The sequence below is a fragment of the Mobula birostris genome, unplaced genomic scaffold (assembly GCF_030028105.1).
Source record: "Mobula birostris isolate sMobBir1 unplaced genomic scaffold, sMobBir1.hap1 scaffold_672, whole genome shotgun sequence".
NCBI lineage: Eukaryota > Metazoa > Chordata > Chondrichthyes > Myliobatiformes > Myliobatidae > Mobula > Mobula birostris.
Genome location: NW_027278391.1, coordinates 151,851 through 169,630, shown reverse-complemented (window position 1 = coordinate 169,630; position 17,780 = coordinate 151,851). Strand labels below are relative to the sequence as shown.

General features: G+C 42.5%; 1 protein-coding gene across 2 annotated transcripts in view; it reads right to left on the bottom strand.

The window, feature by feature from the left end:
* LOC140193648 (60S ribosomal export protein NMD3-like) overlaps positions 1-17,197 on the bottom strand; it is a 49,322-nt gene extending 32,125 nt beyond the window's left edge. The window contains exons 1-4 of one of the 2 annotated variants that reach the window (XM_072250808.1): positions 16,967-17,197; positions 9,349-9,483; positions 2,506-2,602; positions 941-1,021 (exon numbers count right to left, since the gene is read on the bottom strand). In XM_072250808.1, the coding sequence (XP_072106909.1) occupies positions 941-1,021; positions 2,506-2,602; positions 9,349-9,483; positions 16,967-17,010 (357 nt within the window). In that variant the 5' untranslated portion in view covers positions 17,011-17,197. The other variant, XM_072250809.1, reaches the window with a different exon arrangement.
* Between the last annotated feature and the right edge of the window lie 583 nt (positions 17,198-17,780).

Here is a 17,780-nt window from a genome sequence, read left to right as displayed (position 1 = left end):
CTCGATGTCGAAGGTCGAGGTTCGTCGTCTGCTGTGGCTGATGTGGAAGGCTTGAAAAACGACAGTATGTTTGACTGCTGAGCCTCGCGTATTTTTCTATTATACAATTCTTTGTAAGCACTCAAACCATCTTGCAAATATGCCCTAAACCGACATACCCTTTCAAAATTAAAGTCGTACTTTATCATTGCAGCGAAAATCTCGCAGTTGCTTCACGTTCAGTTCCTGGACAACTTCACTTTCGGTCCATTCGCTACTGCATTCGGTTTCGATTGTTATCCTTTCCTCTTCCAATTGCATCTGCTCTTCATCTATCAGTTCTTGGTCATGGGATACCAAAACCTCTTCAACATCATCTTCGTCAACTTCCACAAGCCAAACTCACTTTGTCCTTACTTCGTTCACCACGATCAAAACCCTTAATTATGTTCAGTTTTTACACTAAGTGGAACACCCTTACGAGCTCTTTTAGGCTTCTCCGATACGCTAGAACTCATCTTGCTAACGGCTGCTCACAGGCATGTGTTTAAGCAATGCCGGCGAGAATGCCGTTCCGAATCCGGGGGAGAGCTGCTGCCTTTTTCCGCGTGCTGCCTTTTCTCGTAACAGTGAAAACACTTTCTGTTAGTGAAAACAGGTAACTAATGTAGGTCTTTCTTAACAGTGAGGTTTCCTAAAGCGAACATTCGAAAAGTGGGGGACACCTGTATCCAATTTAAATGGAGATTCATTGCTCAAACTCTTAAGAAAGCAGTGTAGGACTCATGATCAAGTGTCATTTTGAAGAGAAGTAACAGTACACATCTTTAAATGTCAATTTTTAAATACATTTGAAATTTCCATTCACGATTCTTCATGATATTCAAAATAAAGTGACAATGTCAAGTCATGACATAATGCTTTGAGTGAGTTTGCTGTTAAGGATTAAGCTTCATCTTACCTCCTTTTGAATGGTAAGCTTGACCTTTAACCTCTTTGAATGAGGCTCTGTCCAAATGAAGCCTGCATCTATAAGTCGCACCTGCGTAAGAGAAACCACATGCTGATGCTGATAACTAATGTATCTTAATGATTAGTTTTCCACATTAGATTTTCTATAGAGAAATGTGTCCAAATTTACACCAGAATAAGGATAGCATAAAGGTTCTAAAATGAAGTCTCCAATGCTCATTTAGTTATTTAAACCTTCTTTACAAACTGTTATTCCCTCTGCCAATTTTCTCTCTCTCCTTCCCAAAGTCAATTCGGCAATATCCAATGAAAATCCTTCCAAAATTTATCCCATCCTACAAAATTTCATCTAAGTAATAATATTTACACAGGTATTTATAGCAACCAGTATGAGAATCATAACTAAGCATCATAAACTATACATTTGCCACAGAGAGACCACAAACAAAAATTTCACTTGACAACTATTATTTTAACTATTTCTTTGTTAAGGGTGATTTTGTCTAAGACTCCAGAATAGAGAAGACACACTGCTTAACTATTAACCAAGGACATTAGTTAAAAGAAAAATTACCAAGCACAAAATAATATTAGGTGATTGGATGGATGTAAACAGTAGCATATGCTAGATGACATTTCCAAAACTGGTATTTCACAAGTTTGTACTTCATATTCCAAATGAGCAATAGGTGCTGGAATGAGAATTTCTCCTCTACTAGTAGTCCCCAGCATCTTTTACATAAAATATCTCTTACAAGTTTATTTGGTACGATCAAATCTGCCAGCTAACTGTTCCGTGTGGTAAAACTATAGCAACACACACAAATGATGGAGGAACTCAGCAAGTCAGGCAGCATCTCCAGGGATGAATAAACAGTCGAAGTTTTGGGCCAAGAACCTTCTTCAGGACTGAAAAGGAAGGGGGAAGACACCAGGTTAACAAGGTGAGGAGTGGGAGGAAGGAGGCTATCCGTAAGGTGATAGGTGAAGCCAGCTATGTGGGAAAGGAATCTGATAGGATGGGAGAGTGGACTAATCTGATAGGATGGGAGAGGAGAAAGGGAAAGGGGTGGGGACCTAGGGGATAGGTGAGAAGGGGTAAAAGGTCAGAGTGGGAAATTGGGGGGGGGGGGAGGAGAGAGTATTTTTTTGACCAGAAGGAGAAATCAATATTCATGCCATGCAGACGAATACAACTTGTTGCTCCTCCACCCCAAGGGTGGCCTCATCTTGGCACAAGAGCTTCGTAGATTCACTGTATATAAATTGATATCAGATAACTTGCAGCTACTTTTAAATATTTAGCGGCTAATTCAACAAACAGAAGGATTACTTTCTTCTTTAAAATAAACACTGACATTTTCTTGTTAAATTTTACAAAATATACTATCAGTAATAGCTTGTGATCTATAACCAGGTCTTTGAAACTGAAAAAATACAACACAACCTTAAGCTATGAAGTATAAATATTCTTTGTCTGCAATTAAATAAAGATTCTGAAAAACAAAACTCAAAATAAACAATCTTTTTTTCCATATGACCCAATCTACTAACCTTGCTCAAAGGGGCCTTCATTTTTTTAAGGCACAAAGTTAAAAGTTCTCTTGATTCCAGTGCACATTGTATCCAGGTTCCAGGAGGTTGAAGATATCTGTTGAGGAAAATCAAAAGCCAGCATCTAAGTTAATTCCATTTTTTGTTCACTTTTTTGAGCAGGAAGAGGGATTTGGGGGTTGATTTGCCTGATTCATTTTGTTCGTTTTTCTTCTGCAGGAGGAGGGATTTTAGGGTCTATGTAGCAGATCCATTTTGCTCATTTTTTTGTGCGTTTTTGTGCGGAAGCGGGGATTTGCGAGTTGATGTGTCTGATCCTCTTTTTGCAGGGAAGTGGGATTTGGGGGTTGATGATCACGCTGCCTTTTCTTTTCTTTCTTGATTTCATGACTACTCAGAGAAATGAAAGATTTCAGAGTTGTGTATTTTGAATAAATCTGAGCAAGTTTGATGAATTAGGTGGCATTAGCTAATTCAATTATACAAGTGATCACCATATATCTTCAAGCTTTCATTCTGTAACCCAAAAGCAGTATTTTTCTATAAGGTGTCATGTCTCCAACATCAAGTCAAGCTATATTTGCACATTCAGCATGGTGAAACTATATTGTTGATTTTAAAGGACTGATTTACTGTAGTCCAAAAGTTAAAACCAAATCTTAGCAAATATTTTTTACCAATACACTTCCAGCATAATTGTTTTGCAAATTATTAAAGTACATAACAGAGAGAGAATGGTATCTTTATCAATGACATTTTCACTGTTATGACTTCTAACTTGTTTCTGTAGAATAAATATAGAAAAGATGCCGTTATAATATGAAAAGTTTGGAAAAATCCACAATCCCCTCAAAGCCCAATATCTTTGACAGAAATCCTAAATAAAAATGATATCAGAATCAGAATCAGGTTTATTATCACCAGCATGTGATGTGAAATTTGTTAACTTAGCAGCAGCAGTTCAATGCAATACATAATCTAGCAGAGAGAAAAAATAATAATAAAACAAAACATAATAAATAAACAAGTAAATCAATTATGTACATTGAATAGATCATTAAAAAAATGTGCAAAAACAGAAATATTGTATACTAAAAAAGTGACGTAGTGTCCAAAGCTTCAAAGTCTATTTAGGAATCAGATGGCAGAGGGGAAGAAGCTGTTCCTGAATCACTGAGTGTGTGCCTTCAGGCTTCTGTATCTCCTACCTGATGGTAACATGCCCTGGGTGCTGGAGGTCTTTAATAATGGATGCTGCCTTTCTGAGATGTCCTGGTTACTTTGTAGGCTACTGCCCAAGATGGAGCTGACTAGATTTACAATCTTCTGCAGCTTCTTTCAGTCCTGTGCAGTAGCCCCTCCATACCAGACAGTGATGCAGCCTGTCAGAATGCTCTCCATGGTACAACTATAGAAGTTTTTGACTGTATTTGTTGACATGCCAAATCTCTTCAAACTCCTAATAAAGTATAGCCTCTGCCTTGTCTTCTTTATGACTACATCAATATGTTGGAACCAGGTTAGATCCTCAGAGATCTTGACACCCAGGAACTTGAAGCTGCTCACTCTCTCCACTTCTGATCCCTCTGTGAGGATTGGTATGTGTTCCTTCGTCTTACCCTTCCTGAAGTCCACAGTCAGCTCTTTCAACTTACTGACGTTGAGTGCCAGGTTGTTGTTGCGGCACCATTCCACTAGTTGGCATGTCTCACTCCTGTACGCCCTCTCGTCTCCATCGGAGATTCTACCAACAATGGTTGTATCGTCAGCAAATTTATAGGTGGTGTTTGAGCTATGCCTAGCCACACAGTCACGTGTATACAGAAAGTAGAGCAGTGGGCTAAGCACACACCCCTGAGATGCACCAGTGTTGATCGTCAGCAAAGAGGACATGTTATCACTAATCCGCACAGATTGTGGTCTTCCGGTTAGGAAGTCGATAATCCAATTACAGAGGGAGGTACAGAGGCCCAGGTACTGCAACTTCTCAATTAGGATTGTGGGAATGATGGTATTAAATGCTGAGCTATAGGTGATGAACAGCATCCTGATGCAGATGTTTGTGTTGTCCAGGTGGCCTAAAGCCGTGTGAAGAGCCATGGAGATTGCATCTGCCATTGACCTATTGTGATGTTAAGTTATTCTGACATCAACTTAGTAATTCTTTAGAAGTAAACAAATTCACTGAAAATGCAATGTATTATATGCACCCAAAAATTCAATTTTTTTACCCACAAATGTAGTTAGAACATTTACCCACATACAAAAAAAAGTGACAATTCAGTAATATTTCATCTGTCAATAATACCTCTGAGTAGCTTGAAATCAAGTAATTATTTGTACTTGACTATAAGGAAGATGGCGCAGATGTACATCGGTGACTCACTGCGGACTGTAGGAATTTGTACCTGTTTTCCTTTTAAAAATATTCCTTTTGAACTACTTTCATTGCAATCTGCAACATGTAAATTTCCTCTTAACAACAGGATACAAAGTTACATCAATGATCTTCAGATCTCAAGTTCAACAGTTCAATGCAGAGCAGTTAATCGCGACGCCTTTCAGGGTCAATATCATGGCTGAAAATGCGGCAGGAGACGCAGAATGAGGCCTCCTCTTCCAAGCATCTTGTTGGCGAATGTATAGTCATTTGAAAATAAAATTGACGATCTCAGGGCAAAGCTGCTGTATCAGAGGCAGATAAGGCAGATCTCAATTGTTTGTTGCATTGAGACTTGGTCACGCCAGACCCAGCTATCCGATCACGTTTTACTATTTTCAGAATGGATCAAAGCTCAAATTCTGGTAAGGAAAAAGGTAGCAGCATATGCTTTTTAGTCAATTCTCGCTGGTGCATGGATGTTGGGGTTATGTCAACTTCTTGTCCCCCTGACTTGGAAAAATTAACGATTAAATGTAGGCTATTCTACTTGCCTCGAGAGCTCTCATCGGTGATCCTAACCACAGTCTGTATACCCATAAGCAAGCGCTCGCAAAACTGCACGATTCTGTCTGTAAACAAGAAATGGCCTTTCCTGCCGCATTTCAAGTTATAGGTGGTGACCTTAACTCTGCATGCTTGAAGAAGACCCTGCCCAATTATCACCAGCACGTAACCTGTTGCACCAGAGGTCCCAACACTCTAGACCAGTGCTACACTTCGATAAGGAATGCCTATCGTTCCTTCCCAAGTCCGCATTTTGGCAAGTCAGATCATTTGGCTGCACTCCTGCCACCTGCATACAGACACAGCCTAAAGAGCAAGGCTCCAGAGATCAAGACAACCGAGTGGTGGCCACGAGAGGCTGAGGAACAATTATAGAATTGCCTTAAGTCAGTGGACTAGATCGTGCTCAGGAATTCATCTGAGGACCTGAATGACTACACCAGGGTCATTACAGACTTTATAAAAACAGCCGAGGATGAGTGTGTCCCCACAATATCATTCCGGGTTTTCCCCAATCAGAAGCTCGAGATGAAGAATGAAATGCAGAACCTGCTGAGAACCAGATCAGAAGCATTCAAGTCTGGAGATCAAGCATGCTACAATACATGCAGGCATATCTCTGGAAGTCCATCTCTCAGGCAAAGTGGGGTTTCCGGACTAGACTGGAATCAATGAGGGATGCTCAACAGCTGTGGCAGGGTTTGGATGCCATAACCTCCTACAAAGTTAAATCTTGCGACATAGGGGACAGCAGAGCTTCACTTCCAGATGAGCTCAATGCCTTCTATGCTCACTTCGATCACCAGAACAGGAAAGAGCCATTGCACACCCCAATGTCTCCCGATGAACCTTTAGTCTCAGTATCTGAAGATGACTTGCAGGCTGCCTTCAAGAGACTGAATCCAAGGAAAGCATACAGTCCAGGTGGAGGATCAGGCCAAGTACTGAAGATCTGTGCTGACCAACTGGCTAGTGTATTCAACATCTTCAAACTCTCACTCCGGCAGTGTTAGGTGCCCACCTGCTTCAAGCAGGCTTCAAACGTACCAGTGCCCAAGAAGAATGCGGTAACCTGTCTAAAGGACTACAGCCCACTGGCACTTACATCCACAGTGACGAAGTGCTTTCAGAGGCTGCTGTGGAAGCATATCAGCTCCTGTCTGAATGATGACTTAGATCCACTCAAATTCACCTACTAAAGCAACAAGTCTACAGAGGATGCCCTCTCACTAGCGCTTCACACAACCATGAAACATTTGGACAGCAAAGATGCATACATCAGGTTGCTCTTTATCAATTACAGCTCAGTATTTAACACCATCGTCCCCTATAAACTAATCAGGAAGCTCCAAAACCTGGGTCACCACACCCAAGTACTGCAGTTGGATCCTGGATTTCCTCATTTGTAGAGCCCAGTCAGTTCAGATAGGCAAAAACATATCCTCCACAATCTCTATCAGCACAGCAGCACCACAGGGATATGTACTTATACGTGCCCCCTGCTCTACCTGCTTTACACCTATGACTGTGTGGCTAAGTACAACTTCAACACCATATTCAAGTTTGCTGATGACACCACTGTTGTGGGCTATATCAAAGGGGGTGATGAATCAACATACAGGAGGGAGATTGAAGACTTGGCTGAGTGGTGTAATAACAACAACCTCTCACTCAATGTCAATAAGACCAAGGAACTGATTGTAGACTTCAGGAGATGGAAGCCAGAGGTTCATGAGCCAGGAATCATCAGGGATCAGAGGTGGAGAGGGTCAGTAACTTTAAATTCCTCAGCATCACTATCTCAGAGGCAAATTAGGGTGGATAATTCCCCAGGGCTTGACAAGGTGTTTCCTCAGTCCCTGCGAGAGGCAAGTGCAGAAATTGCCAGGGCCCTAGCAGAGATAATCAAATCATCCCTAGCGACAGGTGAGGTACCAGAGGATTGGAGGAGGGCCAATGTTGTTCCGCTATTTAAGAAAGGCTCCAAATATAAACCAGGAAATTATAGGCTGGTGAGATGACAGTAGTGGAAAAGTCATTGTAAGCTACTCTAAGAGACAGTATGTACGAGTATTTGGATGGACATGGACTGATTAAGGATAGTCATGGGTTCATGCATGGCAGGTCATGCCTAACCTTATAGAGTTTTTCGAAGAAAGTCGATGAAGACAAAGCAGTGGATATTGTCTATATGGACTTTACAGGCCCTGCATGGGAGGTTGCTAAAGAAGGTTCAGTCACTCAGCATTCAAAATGAGGTAGTAAATTGGATTAAACATTGGTGTTGTGAGAGAAGCCAGAAAGTGATAGTAGGTGGTTGCCTCTCTGACTGGAGGGCTGTGACTATGAAGTGCTGCAGGGATCAGTGCTGGGTACTTTGTTGTTTGTCATCTATATCAACGATCTTGATGATAATGTGGTTTACTAGATTAGCAAATTTGCGGATGACGCCAAGATTGGAGGTGGTGAACAGGAGGAATGGCTTGCAGCAGGATCTGGACCAACTGGAAAACTGGCAGATGGAATTTAATGCAGACAAATTTGAGGTGTTGCACTTCAGTAGAACCAACCAGGGTAGGTCTTACACAGTGAACAGTAGGGCACCGAGGAGTGCAACAGTACAAAGGGACCTGGGAATTCATTGCGCAGCATTGCAAGTAGGTAGGGTCATAAAGAAAGCTCTTGGCACATTGGGCTTCATTAATCAAAATACTGAGTACAATAAATGGGACGTTATGTTGAAGTTGTACAAGACATTGGTGAGACTTAATTTGGAGTTTTGTGTGCAGTTTTGGTCACCTACTTACAAGAAAGATGTAAATAAGATTGAAAGAGTACAGAGAAAATTTACAAGGATGTTGCTGGGTCTGGAGAACCTAAGTTATATGGAAATTATGAGGGGTATAGATAGGGTAAATGCAAGCAGGCTTTTTCTACTGAGGCTGGGTGGCACTACAACTAGAAGTGATGAGTTAAGGGTGAAAGGTGAAAAGTTTAAGGGGAACATGAGGGGAAGCTTCTTCACTCAGAGAGTCGTAAGAGCATGGAACAGGCTGTCAGCACAAGTGGTACATGCGAGCTCAATTTCAACATTTAAGAGAAATTTGGATAGGTACATGGATGTTAGGGTTACGGATGGCTATGGTCCCAGTCAACAGCAGTAGGCAGTTTAAATAGTTCAGCATGGACTAGATGGGCCAAGGAGCCTGTTTGTGTGCTGTACTCTTCTATGACATTATGACTCTACCTGTACAGCACTTTCCCTGTACTGAAAAAAGTATATTCTACATTGTTTTATTTTCTTGTTCTTGTACTACCTCAATGTATTTATACATGGAATAATCCAAATAGATGTCATGCAAACATAAAAGTTTTCACTGTATCTCGGTGCATATGGCAATAATAAACAAATAACTCCCAGATTAATCTTCTCAAAACTGCAACATTTTAAAAGCAAAATTAAGCAGACTATAAATAGACCATTTTCATAACTCTACAATCAAATGATATTGCTATATTTTTAAACTCTGAACTTCAAGTGGTTTGAATGATCGTTTAAAAATAATCAGGTTGGAATGTTCTTGACATCAATATCTGACTATCAACTCTCCAAAAGACCAGATTCATAAGCGTGTTTATTTTTACAGAATAGGCTATTATATAATAAGTAAATACTCCAATGAATACAGAACTTTATAGAATTTTTTTTAAAATCAAGACTATAAATTGAGACTAAGCCTCTCCAGAAAAGAAGTAGGAGGTAAGCAACTCTTGAACCAGTCAGTTTAGGAACACACAGATTTCTCTTACGTCTGTATTATTACAAGCTCGTGCCTTCCCCTGTCCTCATACACACATTTATTAAACAAAGCGTTACTTAAATTTGGCAAAATTACCTCTCACATTGCTTGCAAAAATGAACATTTACTTGTTTTGGGATTCCTTCTGTGATATCAACTTGGATCCGCAAGCAGGCAACACACATATTTGCAGGATTTGGAGAGATAGGGACACCACACTGGCAACATAAACTAAGGATGAAAGAAAACAAAATTAATTTCAATATATCAAAGGGACTTGACAAATAAAACATTATGCAACAGCACATACCTTCCCATATTCTAGAAAGGAAGCTGATAAGACCAAGTTTTTTTGAACTTTACAAGTTCAGTGAAGCACTTTCTTAATATTTAATTATAAATGTTGAGAATTTGAAAGCTAGGGGCAAGGGCTTAGACCACTTCAGTTTATTATTTAAACAAAATGATTCACTGCTTAATCTAGAAAACTTGATTTCTTTTAAACATGTATGATCATAACCTTGCACACACTTGTTAATAATGCTTTGCACTCCCAGCAATAGAAAATGATCTGATGGAAAATGGATAATTATGCATCAGCTGGATATTTAAGGCACAAAAGGCATGATCAATATCAGAAGTTAGTCACAGGTCACCAGATCAGAAAGCAAAGCTGTTCTCTGTTAACCTGTTGCTGGAAGCAATTGCTTGGTAGACAAGTATTCAAAGAGCAGCCAATGTTTAAACAGTTTAATGCACAGTTGCACAAGAGCAGCAAAGTTGAGGTGATGAACGTTGGAAAATATATCAATTTTAATTAGATCTTATTTCACAAGAAGCAACTATTTTGTTTGTAATTCCCACGCTTGTTTGTAAACATCCGTCCTACTTGTTCCCTGCTTGTACCCCATAATGCTACAAATCGCCTCCAAATCTCATACACCATTTCCTTTCAAAGATCATCTTTTGTTGATCCAACACTTTCCGATCATAATTCTGTGTGAAATGAATTCTCATCACATGTCCTACCCTTTTGTCAATTATTTCCTTTGGCAGAGTCTACAGAAATGAGGCTAAACAGCAGAGGGGACATGGACAGTATCCAGACTACAGAAGTGGATCGTAAACACAAAATACTCTGCAGATACTGGAGTCAAAGCAACACTCACAACACGCTAGAGGAACTCAGCAGGTCGGGCAGCAACCGTGGAAATGATCAGTCAATGTTTCTGGCACCTCTGCTCCGTCCGCCATAACAGACAGGATCTCCTGGTTGCCACCCACTTCAACTCTGCTTCACATTCCCATTCGGATATGTCTATACATGGCCTCCTCTACTGCCATGATGAGGCTAAACTCAGGTTGGAGGAGCAACACCTCATATATTGCCTAAGTAGTCTCTAGCCCCTTGGTATGAACATTGAATTCTCCAATTTCCAGTAATTCCCTCCCCCTCCCTTCCCCTATCCCTATTTCACTGTGCCCCCTCCCCCAGCTGCCTACTACCTCCCTCATGGTTCCGCCTCCTTCTACTACCCATTGTGTTTTCCCCTATTCCTTCTTCACCTTTCCTGCCTATCACCTCCCTGCCTCCCCTTCCCCACCCCTTTAGCTTTCCCCCTACTGGTTTTTCATCTGGAACCTACCAGCCTTCTCCTTCCCACCCTCCCCCCACCTTCCTTATAGGGCCTCTGCCCCTTCCCTCTACAGTCCCGACGAAGGGTTCCGGCCTGAAACTTTGACTGATCGTTTCCATGGATGCTGCCCGACCTGCTGAGTTCCTCCAGCGTGTTGTGAGTGTAATAGAAGTGGAGATGCTTGCTGTCTTGAGACAAATTAGGGTGGATAAGTCCCCAGGGCCTGACAAGGACCTTGTGGGAGGCTAGTGCAGAAATTACAGGGCCCCGAGAGGTATTTAAAACATCATTTACCATGGATGAGGCGCTAGAGGACTGGAGGATAGCTAACGTCCACTGCTCAAGAAAGGCTCCAAAAATAAGCTGGGAAATTACAGGCCAGTGAGCCTAACATCAGTGGTGGATAAGTTATTGGAAGATATTCTAAGACACAGGATATATAAGTATTTGGATAAACAGGGCATGTTTAATGATAGTCAGTTTGGCTTTGTGTCTAACCGATCTTACAAAATTTTTATAGATTACCAGGAAAGCTGATGGAGGAAAGGCAGTGGGCATTGTCAACGTTGACTTTAGCACATTCCCACATGGGAGGCAGGTGGAGCAAGTTCAGTCGGTTGGCATTCAGGGTGAGGTGGTGAACTGGATTTGACATTGGCTTCATGGGAGAAGCCAGAGAGTGGTAGCAAATGGTTGCCTCTCTGACCGGAGGCCTGTGATCAGAGATGTGCTGCAGGAATCAATATCAGGTCCATTATTGTTTGTAATCTATATTAATAATTTGGATTATAATGTGTTATATTGGATCAGCAAGTTTGCAGATGACACTAAGTTTGGGGCATAATAGACAGAGAGGAAGGCTCCCAAAGCTTGCAGTGGGATCTGCACCAGCTGGAAAAATGGGGTGAAAAATGGCAGATGGAATTTAATGCAGGCAGGTGTGAGGTGTTCCACTTTGAAAGGACAAAACTGGGTAGAACTTACAGTCACGAGAAAATCTGCAGATGCTGGAAACTCAAGCAACACACACAAAATGCTGGTGAACACAGCAGGCCAGGCAGCATCTATAGGAAGAAGTACAGTCGACGTTTCGGGCTGAGACCCTTTGTCAGGACTAACTGAAAGAAGAGATAGTAACAGTTTTGAAAGTGGGAGGGGTCGGGGGAGATCCGAAATGATAGGAGAAGACAGGAGGGGGAGGGATGAAGCTAAGATCTGGAAAGTTGATTGGCAAAAGGGATACAGAGTTGGAGAAGAGGTGGATCATGGGACAGGAGGCCTAGGGAGAAAGAAAGGGGGAAGGGAGCCCAGAGGAAGATGGAGAGCAGGCAAGGAGTGATTGTGAGAGGAACAGGGAGAGAAGAAAAAAAAGGGGGGGAAATAAAAATAAATATGGTATGGGGTAAGAAGGGGAGGAGAGCCACTAACAGAAGTCAGAGAAGTCAATGTTCATGCCATCAGGTTGGAGGCTACCCAGACGGAACATAAGGTGTTGTTCATCTTGTTGTTACAAGATGAGTGTGGCTTCATCTTGACAGTAGAGGAGGCCATAGATTGACATATCAGAATGGGAATAGGACGTGGAATTAAAATGGATGGCCACTGGGAGATCCCGCTTTCTCTGGCGGACAGAGCGTAGGTGTTCAGTGAAATGGTCTCCCAGTCTGCGTCGGGTCTCACCAATATATAGAAGGCCACACCGGGAGCACCAGACGCAGTATATCACCCCAGCCGACTCACAGGTGAAGTGTCACCTCACCTGGAAGGACTGTCTGGGGCCCCTGAATGGTGGTGAGGGAGGAAGTGTAAAGGCAGGTATAGCACTTGTTCCGCTTACAAGGATAAGTGCCAGGAGGGAGATCGGTGGGAAGGGATGTGGCGGGGGGACGAATGGGCAAGGGAGTCACATAGGGAGCGATCCCTGTGGGAAGCAGAAAGGGGGGGGGGAGGGAAAGATGTGCTTGGTGATGAGATCCCGTTGGAGGTGGCGGAAGTTGCTTACACAGTGAAAGGTTGAACACTAAGGAGTGGGACCGAAACGTGGGAATACAGATCCATAATTCTTGAAAACGATGTCACAGGTAGATAGAGTCGTAAAGAGAGCTTTTGGCACATTAGCCTTCATATATCAGAGTACTGAGTACAGGAGTTAGGATGTTATGTCGAAGTTGTGTAAGATGTCGGTGAGACCAAATTTGGAATATTGTGTACAGTGTTGGTTACCTACCTAAGGAAAAATATGATCAAGATTGAAAGAGTAGAGAGAAAATTTACAAGGATGCTGGCAGGAGTTGAGGACCTGAGTTATGGGAAAATATTGAATAGGTTAGGATGTTATTCCCTGGAACCTGAGAGAATGAAGGGAGATTTGATAGAGGTACACAAAATTATGAGGGGTAAATGCAAGCAGGCTTTTTCCACTGAGGTTGGGTGACACTAGAACTAGACGTCATGTTAAAGATAAAAGGTGAAATATTTAAGGGGAACCTGAGGTGGAACTTCTTTACACAAGAGGACAATGTGAGTTCGAATGAGCTGCCAGTGGAAGCGGTGGATACAGGATCAATTGCAATGTTTAAGAGAAGTTTAGATAAGTGCACAGATGGGAGAAATATAGAGAGCTATGGTTCACCTACAGGTCAATGGGACTATGCAGAATAACAGTTCAGCACAGACTAGACGGGCCTAGGGGCCTATTTCTGTGCTACAGAGCTCTATATCTCTACTTCACATTTACAACCAGTCAGTAAACTCAGCTGCCAGTGGAAATAATGTTCTCTATTTGATTTATCAAATTCCTTCAATTACTTATATTTATTCATAATTATCCTAGAAACTATCCTAGCTTCTCCAATCGATCCACACAACTGAAGTCCCTCACCACTCGTACCACTGAGTAAACCTCTTCCATTACTACTCTCGAAATCATTCTGAGGAGCAGTGCCTAAAAGTTCCTACTGGTTTAGTATGATTTTTGTTTATGTAGTGAATGCTCTTTTTCACAAGTATCCAAAATACACTGTTGAGTGCCACTACAATCTTGCCCTGCCACTGTCTAGAACATACAATACACATTTTTATCTACCCATCCTCCTTCTATTATCTTAGATTATCTCCAAATCTTTCCACGTCTACATGTGTGACACCAGGCTATTTCTTTTGAGCTCTCTCATAGTTTTAGCATTGTACAGCACAGAAACTAGTTCTTTGGCCAATAAATTGATGCTGCTCTTTTATCTCCATCTACCCTTTGTATCCTTCTAAACCCTGCCAAGTTAAATACCTGTTTAAATGTCTCCTGAACATAATAGTTAAATTTGACCCCAATACCTCCTCTTGCATTGTGTTCCAGATTTTAAAAATATCCTTTAGATCCCCCTTCAAAACAACTAATATGGGAAAAAGATTTTGACAATCTACCCTATCTATGCTTCTCCTAATCTTACATAATTCTATAGTGTAGCATACAAACAGGACTTACAACTTACTGTGTCTCCACCAATCACAATACCGATTTATTTCCATCTGCCTGCTCATGGTCCATACCTCACTACTCACTATCTGTGCATGTATCAATCTAAACATTACTATCATACTGTATGTTTCCAAGGCTGCCCTGGAAGCATATTCCAGGCACCTACATAGTTTGTGTAAAATAAAACTTGCCTCGTGCTTTTCCTGTACAGCACTGGACAGGCCATTCAGCTCATGATGCTGTGCTGATCTTGATGCCAATTTATATTAAATGTCCTCCTCCAGTTTATCATCCATATCCCTTTATTATCTTCATATTCATGTGTTTACCTAGAAGCCTCAAACTCCACCAAATTGCCTGATCCACTGTGGCACAGCAGCATAGAGGTTAGCACAATGCTTTACGGTACCAGCGACTTGGTTCATTTCCCGCCGCTGTCTGTAAGGAGTTTGTACGTTCTCCCTAAGTTGGCATGGGCTTCCTCAAGGTCTCCAGTTTTCTTCCACAGATCAAAGGCGTATCAGCTGGTAGGCTGATCGGCCATTGTAAATTGTCTGTGGTTCAATCAGGGTTGTTTGGCGGCAGAGCTCCAAGGGCCGGAAGAGCCCATTCCATGCTGTATCTCAATAAACAAGCATTTTCCAGGTACCTCTGGTGTTTGATATTTCTTCCCTAGTACACAGATTTTGACTGTCTACCCAATCTATGCCATTCGTAAATTTAAACCCTCTATCAGGTTCCCCCTGAACTCCCCCCAAAGCTCTAAGGACAACACAAGTTTGTCTAACCATTCTTTATAGCTCATACCCTCTAATCCAGGCAGCATGCTGGCAACCTCCTTCTGCACCCTCTCCACATGCATACAATGGGGTGGCCAAAAATGCACCTAATAAGCCAAGTATGGTTTGACTAAAATTTTATATTGATGCAGCATAATTTCCTTATTCTAAAACCCACCATATCAAGAACTCAAGATCCCTTTGCATCTCAATTCTAGTCAGGAGTCTACTATTAACTGTATAATTCCTCCTTTGACTGCCTGAAGTGCAACACCTCACACTTGTCTGGATTAAACTTCATCTGCCACTTCTGTAACTACATCTGCAACAGATCAATACCTCACTATTTTCTTTGATAGTCCTTTACATTGTGTACAGCTCTAACAATCTTGCTAATCCACCCATCTAAATTTCCATCCAAATCTTTGATATAAGAGGTCCTAGCACTGATTCTTGCAAAACACCACCAATCATGGACTTCTAGCCAGATTAACAACCTTCCACTCTTACTCTGACTTCTATGGGCCAGCCAGTTCTTAATCCAAAAATGGTACCTGATGGCTCATACAGACAAGGTTGGTTGAAAGTTCCCATGATGTATTAACCACGACTTTACAATTTCTGCTAGAAGTACTAAGAGGGTCAGAGGGCATCTGTGGAAAGAAAAGTCAGGAGAGACTACAGATACCGGAATCGCAAGTTGTCTCCCCCCAGCGTGAGGTATGTTGCTTATGGAAAGAGAAACAATTAAAGTTCCAGTTTCCAGATGCTCTGACTTTCTTTTTCCACAAATGCTGCCTGAATAATTTCGGCAAACAACAGGAATTCTGCAGATGCTGGAAATTCAAGCAACACACATCAAAGTTTCTGGTGAACGCAGCAGGCCAGGCAGCATCTCTAGGAAGAGGTACAATATCCTTGTAAGCGGAACAAGTGCTACACATGCCCTTACACTTCCTCCCTTACCACCATTCAGGGCCCCAAACAGTCCTTCCAGGTGAGGCGACACTTCACTTGTGAGTCGGCTGGGGTGATATACTGCATCCAGTGTTCCCGATGTGGCCTTCTATATATTGGTAAGACCCGACGTAGACTAGGAGACTGCTTTACTGAACACCTACGCTCTGTCCGCCAGAGAAAGCAGGATCTCCCAGTGGCCACACATTTTAATTCCACATCCCATTCCCATTCTGACATGTCTATCCATGGCCTCCTCTACTGTAAAGATGAAGCCACACTCAGGTTGGAGGAACAACACCTTATATTCCGTCTGGGTAGCCTCCAACCTGATGGCATGAACATCGACTTCTCTAACTTCCGCTAATGCCCCACCTCCCCCTCGTACCCCATCCATTATTTATTTTTATACACACATTCTTTCTCTCACTCTGCTTTTTCTCCCTCTGAATATACCTCTTGCCCATCCTCTGGGTCCCCCCCCCCTTGTCTTTCTTCCCGGACCTCCTGTCCCATGATCCTGTCATATCCCCCTTTGCCAATCACCTGTCCAGCTCTTGGCTCTATCCCTCCCCCTCCAGTCTTCTCCTATCATTTTGGATCTCCCTCTCCCCCTCCAATTTTCAAATCCCTTACTCACTCTTCCTTCAGTTAGTCCTGACGAAGTGTCTCGGCCTGAAACGTCGACTGCACCTCTTCCTAGAGATGCTGCTTGGCCTGCTGCGTCCACCAGCAACTTTGATGTGTGTTGCTTGAATAATTTCCACATTTACTTGAGATTTCCAGCACCTGCGGCTTACTTTGTTTAATCTTCACTCCCGTGGAATGGGTTTGTGCTGTGATCAGGCACTGACATCGCTACTCACATGTGGCCTTGGGTGCTGGTGGCTGGCTCCTTCAGGTACTCCATCTGGGCTCTACGCTGCGTCTGCCGTGCAAAGGGGAAGCCGGAGCAGTCAGTCAGCCTAGCTCCGCTCCCGCATAGCGCCTCGCCGCTTTCCTACTGGAACCCGGAGGAGGAAAAGGACGCCGAGAGCGAGGATGCGAAAGCAATGGCTGCCCGCAGTTGCGCCGCAGCGTGTCCCCGAAGGCCCCCGCCACCCACCCCTACAGCTGGCCACGCCGCGCCTGTCACGACACACTCTGACCGTGGCCTTGGAGATCCCACCAGAGGAGAGTGTGTAACGGGAAAATAGGAGCAGAGTGCGATTATTCGCTCCTTCGAGGCTGCTCCACTATTCTTCAGGATTATGTTTAAGCCACCTCAACGCCATTTTCCTGCAATGGTCCCCTTAATTTACCAGACGCGTTGATTTCTGCTTGAACAAAGTAAACAAATGAGTCTCCATAGAAAACTCCAATGATTCGTCATCTCTGCATGAAGAATTTTCCGTTGCTTAGGTAGTAAATGGCTTACCACTTATTCTAAATTCTTAATGCTGATTGCAGTCTCCTTAACCCGCTCAAACGCACAGCCAGCCTGTCAGAATTTTGTAAGCTTCATTAAGGTTTTCTTTCGCTTCCCTAAACTCCAGAGAATACAGAATAGATACACTCTCACTATTCTTTGTTTTCTAACAACTAATGAGTTAGTTGACAACCATCATGACCAGAGGTAGAGGATAGAGAACTCACTAAATCAAGGCACTGTCACATTCACTATAGAGAGCTGATTCTGAA